Genomic DNA, 8,824 nt, shown 5'->3' with positions numbered 1-8,824 from the left:
CAATCAAAACCTTTCATAGGTTTTTTTTTTTGTTTTGAGACAGTCTTGCTCTGTCGCCAAGGCTGGAGTGCAGCAGCACAATCTCAGCTCACTGCAGCCTCAACCTCCCAGGCTCAAGCGAATCCATCTCAGCCTCCAGAGTATCTGGGACCATAGGCGGGCACATGCCACCATGCCTGGCTTTTTTTTTTTGTAATTTTAGTAGAGACAAGGTCATGCTGTGTTGCCCAGGCTGGCCTGGAAATCCTGACCTCACACAGTCCTCCCAGCCCAGCCTCCCCAAAGTGCTGGGGTTATAGGCATGAGTCACCACACCTGGCCCAACCTTTGATATCTAGTCTTACCATGTTCTAACCCTCAGGTACCTAAATTCTTTTTCTGGTGGAGAGCGGGGGAACGCGGTAGAGACAAAATCTCACTGTGTTGCCCAAGCTGGTCTCAAACTGCTGGGCTCAAGTGATCGTCTTGCCTCAGCTTCCCAAGGTGTTGGGATTACAGGCATGAGCCACCATGCCTGGGCCCCTAAATTCTTTTTTGTTGTTTTTGAGACTGAGTCTCACTGCCACCCAGGCTGGAGTACAGTGGCACAGTCTTGGCTCACTGCAACCTCTGCCTCCCTGGTTCAAGCAATTCTTCTGCTTCACCCTCCTGAGTAGCTGGGAATACAGGCATGTACCCCCACGCCTGGCTTTTTTTTTTTTTTTTTTTTTTGTATTTTTAGTAGAGACAGGGTTTCACCATGTTGGCCTAGCTTGTCTTCAACTCCTGACCTCATGATCCGCCTGCCTCGGCCTCCCAAAATGCTGGGATTATAGGTGTGAGCCACTGCACCCGAATTTTTTTTTTTTTTTTTTTTTTTGAGATGGAGTTTCACTCTTTCCTCCAGGCTGGAGTACAGTAGTACAGTAGTGTGATCTCAGCTCACTGCAACCTCTGCTTTCTGGTTTCAAGCGATTCCTGCCTCAGCCTCCAGAGTAGCTGGGATTACAGGCGCCCACCACCATGCCCAGCTAATTTTTCTATTTTTAGTAGAGACGGGGTTTCACATGTGGCCAGGCTGGTCTTGAATTCCTGACCTCGTGATCTACCCGCCTCGACCTCCCAAAGTGCTGGGATTAGAGGCGTGAGCCACGGCGCCCAAATTATTTTTTTTTAATCACTCAAAATCAAGCATGTTGTAGGTAACAAAATTCTAACTCAAGGTGGCCTGTGAACTGGGTTCATAACTTACATCTATCTATATATATATAGTGGCTCCTAGGCAGGGAGCTGGCCTTTTAGATATTCATAAGCTGTCTTGGAGACACATGCCATTTGAGTACAGTAACTCTGCTGAGCCTCCAGATGTACATTGAATCCTGTTGAGAGCTAGTCAGATGAATGAGACTGGCCTGCCACCTAGCATCTGCACATGAGGTATTCTTCTACACTGATTTTTGATACAGGTGTGCTAGATTTTAATGGGTCACTTAAATTCAGTTATTCTCCAACATATAAATTCCCCACAACATAGAATATAGTATATATTCTACTTGACCCAAGATGATAAAACTGAAAAAGACAAAAAAAAATTTTATTGCCATAAATTAATCCAGTAGGTATATTTGAGAAAGCACGCATCAGTTGGTTAGGGCAATAAGCGCCTCTACCACGTTGCCCATGTGTTCCCGCAAACTGCGTTCTGCTGCTGCTCGAGATATCTCCATCTCGGTCATCTGCAGAAAAAAATGTTACATAGGTTCCCAGGCATTAATGAGCCACCAAATATACTGACTCCGCTTGTTTCAGGAAACAACCCAAATTAAGCAGAATAGCCTCCCCCCCGCATACACTAGTTAGGCACTACCACTCACTATCAGCTCCAGATCTTCCTTCTTGATAGTGACTTTTGCCAGTTCTTTCTCCCTGCAAAAATATTTAAATAAATATGTTAGTCCTCATTCTCAACCAACACCATAAACTCCCAGGAAGGGTCATTCCCAGATGTGCCCTGTAAATAAATCTTGATAAACCCTTGACTGAAAATAAAGACTCCCACTAATACTCCTTTCCCCTGGAGTCTTAGCAGCAGGTGTTGCCAGGAGGCCTTCTGCTAACAAGAGTAAAGTTGTGGCGCCTGGATCTGCAGGATTGGTGATAAAGCTGAAGAACTGTATAAAGGCTTAATAATGGTTTTTATTTTTGTCTGGGGACCGGGGAAGGAAGAATTAAAGTTGGCTGCCCCTGAAGACTTACCGCTCCTGTTTGGCTTTCTGCTCCCGGGACCTTCTGTCTCCAATCACAGACATGGCCTATGGTAAAGGCAGGTCTAGTTACTGCACCGCTACCCACAATTCCCAATAATCTAAAAGGCCAACAAAACAAGCGGTTCATGTATTGTCACGATGACACTTGTCACGATGACAAGTGTTACCAGGTAGCAAGGACTATGTTTAATTCCATTCTATGCACCTGAGGTCCCCTTAAGCCCACTATCAAGCTCCTTTAGGCAAGCGGCGCGCTCCGGTGACCGCTGTTTCGCCCGGCTCTACCCTATTGCCTCCTCCTGCCATCGGGATCAGAACCCCGTCTTGGAGCGCTGGCTTCCAGCTACAGCCTCAGAGCCCCCCTCTGCTCTCAGCCCGCCCCGACATGCTCTTGGCCAACCTTACCGTCTCCAGATTGGAACTCTGGATCTCCTTCTCCTCTGCATAGTCGGTGACCCGCTCCAAGTCCGCCGCACCGCTGTCATGTTTCCGTGGCTTCTCGGGAGGTCGCTCTGGTCCACTGGTCTCAGTCTCTAACTCTAGCTCCACATCCCCCTCAGTCGCCATATCTGTTTCACCACGCCGCCGCATAAGCCCCACCTCACGCCGACTTCCGGCAACTGACACACAGCTTCCGCCCGGGGAGGAGGCGGGGCTGGCCCTGGGCCACACCCTCTTTCTGCTCCAGTTCTAGAAGCTTCAGCGAGGAAGGCGGTTCGTGTCTCAGACTTCCTTTCGGGTTTGTACAGTGTTTTGTGCGAAGCCTTCTCTCAGACCTAACCCGTCACCGCTCCAGCCCACCCCACCGACATCCTTTATTTACCACCTCATAAACTAGGAATAGTCCCCTCAACACATAGACACGCACCCACCTCAGGGAACTCCGTTCAACCTGAATGACGTCTAATCCTAAACCAATAAAGAATGCTAATCCACAGGGGGCCAGATAGACAAACTGCCCCCTAATCTGGAGAGAACAGCCTGAGTGGCCGCAGTGTTGAGGCCCTGAAGACAAACCTCCTTCACAGGGCATTTGCATTTACCACAACCTGGAGGTCAGTGTTCTCTTCCGGACGTCCCCATTCTGCCCGGGACAGGGTGCTCAGCCCCAATACAGTGGCAGTCCAATGGGCTGAGGACAGAAGCAACTGCTGCTCTCATCTGCCTTCCATCTGGTGGACCTAACCCTAATCCCTGGGACAAGGATGGTGGGTGCCAAGGCCGGCCCCAGCCCCGGCACCTCCCTGGGCCTGGCACAACAGCACAGCGGAGGCAGCAGTGTCCTAGTGAAAAGTCCCTTCCGTCAGGTGAGAGGGTGCGATGGGGAGAGTGGCTGAAGCTGGGGAGGAAGACGTGCAGAAGCCAATAAAAACGACAGGCCTCTTTTCTCCTCTAATGTCGTTATGGTTCGTTGCCCCCGGTAATCTGTAAATCTCTCCCGCCATGTTTCCAGCCCCAGGTGTTTAGGTCTAGAGAAAGGTCAGATATCTCAAGCTTGCTTATAATGAAAGCCCTACTAAGTTGTCAGTGGAAGGCAATCCCAAATGGCTGGAATCAGCTTGAAACAGAACCTGAGTAAAAGGAAGAAAGGGGAAGGGGAAATTTTGGAATTCAACCTCCTGGGTTAACCTCACACATACATTAAGGTATGCCTTTCCTCAGCAAGTCTCCACCTCGCTGCCTTGCATCTGCTCTACTCCCAGGTGTGCTGCTGTGGGCCTGCTCCTTGTGCCAGCTGCTGCCACTCTAGGTGGCCCTCTCTCACCGCATCCACTTGCAGCCGCCTGTTCTACATCCTCCTCCATGTGGGGGCCTCAGCAATCTGCTGCCTCCTGCTGTCAAGGACAGTAGTGGAAAGGGTGTGGGGCAAGACACACAGGGTAAGTGAGAGGGGGTCAGGTTGTCAGGTGGGAAAAAATAAAAGGAAAAACCCTAAGATAGAAAAGAGATTTCGGTTGGGGGCAGGAGACAAATGAGTGGTCATACCCATGACAAGTAGGTACCTTTCCATGCATTATGACTTGTCCTGCCATTTCTCACACATACACTCCCAGATCCAGATGCCCTCGGGATTGTGTGCCCACCTGTTTGGCCTCTCTGACTGTCCAGTGCTCAGTGGCTCTGGGGCTGTGTACCGAGTATGTGCAGGAACCGCCACCTTCCACCTGCTGCAGGCTGTGTTGCTGGTCCACCTCCACTCCCCCACCAGCCCACGGGCACAGCTGCATAATAGGTTTGTGTGTACTTTCTGGGTGGGGAAGGAACAGAGGAGGGAAAGTAGACACAAGCTGGGTAAAGGAAATTCCGGGATGAAGTAATAGCACTGTAAAAAGACAGAAAACAGGTTTAAGTCCCTGCTTCTCATGTACTTGCTGTGTAACCTTGAGCCAGACACTTATCCTCTTTGTGCTTCTAGCATCTACAATGGAGATAACAGTGGGGTTATCTTGGTAACATAATCCTTTATAAACTGTAAAACATTGCCCAGATGCTATTATTTAAGTATCTTTGAGTTAGAATTTGGAATAAGGTGCAGTAGGCCTGTCCCAACCCTCTCTCATTTGGGATTGGTTCCTCCTTAGTTGTCTTGTCTGTCCTCTTTCCTATATTTTTGGTTTCTCTTTTGGCTTTCCCCATAGGCACTCTTCACTGTCCTTTTTTCTCCTGAGTCTGTTTTTCTTTCTCCCTCCTAACCAGCTTCTGGCTCCTCAAGCTGCTGTTCCTGTTAGGTCTCTATGCTCTTGCCTTCTGCATTCCTGATGAGCATCTCTTCCCAGGTACTCTCCCTCCCACACTCTTGGCAGGAGTAGGCTAAGTTTTCTAAGATAACAAGTGGGTAAGAAGAGGAGTAACGGCCGGGTGCGGTGGCTCACGCCTGTAATCCCAGCACTTTGGGAGGCTGAGGCGGGCGGATCATGAGGTCAGGAGATCAAGACAATCCTGGCTAACATAGTGAAACCCCATCTCTACTAAAAATACAAAATATTAGCCGGGCGTGGTGGTACGCGCCTGTAATCCCAGCTACTTGGGAGGTGGAGGCAGGAGAATCACTTGAACCCAGGAGGCAGAGGTTGCAGTGAGCTGAGATCACACCACTGCACTCTAGCCTGGGTGACAGAGCAAGACTCCGTCACAAAAAAAAAAAAAAAAAAAGTAACAATTTGACCACATTTTTCCACTGGTGCCCATCTTGCAGCATGGCATTACATTGGCATCTGTGGAGGCTTTGCATTCATCCTACTGCAGTTGGTGCTTATTACAGCTTTTGCCCATTCCTGGAACAAGAACTGGTAAGGGGCACATAACCCTAAAGGCTTTTCCTGGGGAGGTTTCCTACATGGAAAGGGCTGGGCAAAAGGCACGGCAGAGCACTGGTCCCACAGCTTCCAACTGAGCAGTATCAAAAAAGCTTACGAATGTGATGACTGCTTGGGCCAAGTAGGATGGATAGTCACACCAGTCTTCTGAAAGCAGGGGAGTAGTTGGTAATGGGTAAAAGAGTTGGAGCTCCAGCTGGGCACAGTGGCTCATGCCTGTAATCCCAGCACTTTGGGAGGCTGAGGTGGGTGGATCATGAGGTCAGGAGTTTGAGACCAGCCTGGCCAACATGGTGAAACCCATCTCTAGTAAAAATATATAAGTTAGCTGGACATGGTGATAGGTGCCTGTAATCCAAGCTACTCAGGAGGCTGAGGTAGGAGAATCACTTGAACCCAGGAGGCGGAGGTTGCAGTGAGCTGAGACCACACCATTGCACTCCAGCCTGGGTGACAGAGCAAGACTCCCATCTCAAAAAAAAAAAAAAATGCTGGAGCTCCAAGCCACTGCCCACTTTCCACCCTTAGGCAGACAGGTGCAGCTCAAGACTGCAGCTGGTTCCTGGCTGTCCTGCTGGCCACCCTAGGATTCTACAGCATGGCAGGTGTGGGAGCTGTGCTCCTATTCCGCTACTATACACACCCAGCTGGCTGCCTGCTTAACAAGATGCTCCTCAGTCTGCACCTTTGCTTCTGTGGCCTCATCTCCTTCCTCTCCATCGCTCCTTGCATCCGCCTCAGTGGGTACATGCCCTACAACGTTCCAGGTTTTGGGGGCCTTAAAAGCATAGCAAGTTTCATTACCTCCCTAATCTCAATTATTTGATTAAAAAATCTCTGCTTCCCTACCCCCACCAAAGGATGGGGAGACAGAAGTACAAGTGGGGGTAGAAATGGAGGAAATTACCAGCCTGTAGACTAAAGCAATGATACTCACTCCCCAGAGCAACCCCGCTCTGGCCTTCTACAAGCTTCTGTCATCAGCTGCTATATCATGTATCTGACTTTCTCTGCGCTGTCCAGCCGTCCTCCAGAGAGAGGTAAGGGACAGGACCTGGATTCTCCATGCTAAGACCTTTTTTTGCCCATCAAATACCTAGCTAATTGTTAATACCCGTCTCTTCTGTTGTCCCTTCCCAGTAATCCTTCAAGGACAGAATCACACCCTGTGCCTGCCTGGCCTGAGTAAAATGGAACCCCAAACACCAGATCTCTCTCTAGCAATGCTGAGTGCTAGCATCATGTATGCTTGTGTGCTTTTTGCTTGGTGCGTAAAGGTGTCAAGGGTGGAGGTATGAAAGGAGGGTGCCCAAGACAGGGAAGGATGGTCAGGACAATGTCTGGGACCATAGTTTATTTAAAGTTTAGAGCAAGACTAGAGTGAGAAAAGCTCCCCACAAATAGGGAAGAATTCTAAGAATAGTACTTTGTCAGATGATCTGTATGAGATGAAGGGGGTGGGGGGAATGATTTGAGAATTTAAAATATGTCCAAAGATCTTAGGGCTCTCACATGAATAGAATTCTAAATCTTTGGTGGAAAAGGGCACAGGGAGTGTGGTACCCTTTTGAGGATTACCAATATGGACCAATTGGTAGCAAATGCCCCCAGATAATCCCTATTTAACTAAACCAGCTTAAGAACTCTATTCTTTCTCAGCAATGAGGCCTCCTACCTGGCTGAGGTATTTGGACCCTTGTGGATTGTCAAGGTTTACAGCTATGAGTTTCAGGTGAGGATAAAGAGCTCAATAATCCCCAACACCCTCCCTCCCCCACACAAAGACACACACACATCCTACCAACCTGTACCCAGAATGCTCAGATTATAGCTGCTATTGCCTTTTATTGAGTACCCACAATGTGCTAGGCAACTGTGCTAGATACTTTTACATAATCTCATTTAATTTAACCCTCACAACAACCCTGTGAGGTAGGTATTTGCTCCATTTTACAAATGGAGAAATCGAGGCACAAAAGATTAAACATCTTACCAAAGTCCGCACAGCCAGTTATATGCTGGAGCTAGAATTTGAACCCAGGTGTGCCTCCACTTTTTAATACTAGACCAATCTTTTCACAGGGTAAGTTTCCTAGATTAACACCCTCACATCTTTTAAGACCATTCCAAAACCTGTGTTGTTTTGCAGAAGCCCTCACTGTGTTTCTGCTGCCCTGCAACAGTGGAGGCAGACGAAGGTGAGTGCCAAGTGAGGAACCATAAGAAGTGGTAGATCTCTGTGGAGTGCCATAAGAACCCTCAAGAGCCTTAACAAAGGTAGTTGGGGGAGAGGGGAAGAGGTGTTTCAGCAGCACTGCTCCCAGCAGCCATTTCATCTCTCCAGGGCAACGGGGTGGGGCTGCTAGGCCAGCTGACCAAGAGACCCCTCCAGCTCCTCCAGTCCAAGTCCAGCATCTTTCCTACAACTATTCTGCCTTCCACTTCGTCTTCTTCCTTGCCTCACTCTATGTCATGGTTACCCTTACCAACTGGTTCAGGTAAGATGGAGGTGGGCCTTAGATACTCTCCTGAAGAGCTAGCTATTTTAAGGAAAGAGCAATTCAAGGCCATTCCAGACACACATGGGTCTGCCATTGTATTTAGTGAGGAGGTAGAACAGGTCTAAAAGCTAAGGCCCTTCATATTCTCTAACCAGAGCCTTTGGTTACACAGCTATGAGGGAGCAGAACTGGAAAAGACCTTCATCAAGGGTAGCTGGGCCACCTTCTGGGTCAAGGTTGCCTCATGCTGGGCCTGCGTACTCCTCTATCTGGGGCTGTTACTGGCACCACTCTGTCGGCCCCCCACCCAGAAACCCCAGCCCCTTATCTTGAGGCGCCGCCGCCACCGCATCATATCCCCAGATAACAAATATCCTCCAGTCTAAGTCCTTTTCACAAACTGGGGTTCCCCTGACATTGTACTCCTAGAGTTGGCTCAAGGGGAGCTGTCCAGCCCAGCTCAATACCTCAAGGACACATGGGGAGTTATCTCCATTTGGGCTGAAGTCAATACTATGAACTGGATGAAGTGGTTAAACACAGTCTAATGCGCTGGGCAGAGTGTCTGACTCACTGGAGCTACTGTTACATCTGCCTCCCAGCTCAAGAGCCTAACACCCAAATCAGCAGCTCAAGAACCACCGCTGATCCCAGCAGACAGTGTGGCACCAGCCCTTTCCTGGCTCTTGGGCTGAAAGTGGGGGTGGGGAAAGACCAACAGGGACTGAAGACTCGGCTCTGCCCTTGGAGAAAGGAAAAT

At 49.2% G+C, this 8,824-nt stretch overlaps 2 protein-coding genes across 2 annotated transcripts; one reads left to right on the top strand and one right to left on the bottom strand.

Moving 5' to 3' along the window:
• Window positions 1-1,552: 1,552 nt before the first annotated feature.
• On the bottom strand, window positions 1,553-8,459 carry HYPK (huntingtin interacting protein K). The gene is made up of 4 exons (XM_054452240.2): window positions 2,652-8,459; window positions 2,236-2,291; window positions 1,854-1,905; window positions 1,553-1,715 (listed from the first exon to the last, which is right to left on the bottom strand). Exons 1-4 carry the CDS (start codon window positions 2,835-2,837, stop codon window positions 1,620-1,622), a joined length of 390 nt encoding a protein of 129 aa, XP_054308215.1. The 5' UTR covers window positions 2,838-8,459; the 3' UTR covers window positions 1,553-1,619.
• On the top strand, window positions 2,991-8,450 carry SERINC4 (serine incorporator 4). The gene is made up of 12 exons (XM_054452244.2): window positions 2,991-3,553; window positions 3,950-4,126; window positions 4,301-4,479; window positions 4,944-5,023; window positions 5,443-5,536; window positions 6,092-6,303; window positions 6,508-6,603; window positions 6,704-6,830; window positions 7,223-7,295; window positions 7,713-7,761; window positions 7,908-8,061; window positions 8,237-8,450. Exons 1-12 carry the CDS (start codon window positions 3,452-3,454, stop codon window positions 8,448-8,450), a joined length of 1,557 nt encoding a protein of 518 aa, XP_054308219.1. The 5' UTR covers window positions 2,991-3,451.
• Window positions 8,460-8,824: the final 365 nt, after the last annotated feature.

The sequence above is a fragment of the Pongo pygmaeus genome, chromosome 16 (genome assembly GCF_028885625.2).
Source record: "Pongo pygmaeus isolate AG05252 chromosome 16, NHGRI_mPonPyg2-v2.0_pri, whole genome shotgun sequence".
Taxonomy (NCBI): domain Eukaryota; kingdom Metazoa; phylum Chordata; class Mammalia; order Primates; family Hominidae; genus Pongo; species Pongo pygmaeus.
The sequence above is the reverse complement of the archived record's forward strand: the minus strand, read 5'-3'. Positions and strand labels throughout refer to the sequence as shown.

What these genes read in the sequence shown, in the direction of transcription:
- SERINC4 (XM_054452244.2), top strand. Translation starts at nt 3,452, where the DNA reads ATGGTGGGTGCCAAGGCCGGCCCCAGCCCCGGCACCTCCCTGGGCCTG. An exon ending in CATTCCTGGAACAAGAACTG is followed by an intron (nt 5,537 to 6,091) that starts GTAAGGGGCACA and finishes TTCCACCCTTAG; the next exon opens with GCAGACAGGTGCAGCTCAAG. An exon ending in CGCTCCTTGCATCCGCCTCA is followed by an intron (nt 6,304 to 6,507) that starts GTGGGTACATGC and finishes CTCACTCCCCAG; the next exon opens with AGCAACCCCGCTCTGGCCTT.
- HYPK (XM_054452240.2), bottom strand. Translation starts at nt 2,837, where the DNA reads ATGCGGCGGCGTGGTGAAACAGATATGGCGACTGAGGGGGATGTGGAG. An exon ending in CAGAAAGCCAAACAGGAGCG is followed by an intron (nt 1,906 to 2,235) that starts GTAAGTCTTCAG and finishes ATATTTTTGCAG; the next exon opens with GGAGAAAGAACTGGCAAAAG. An exon ending in AGGAAGATCTGGAGCTGATA is followed by an intron (nt 1,716 to 1,853) that starts GTGAGTGGTAGT and finishes TTTTTTCTGCAG; the next exon opens with ATGACCGAGATGGAGATATC.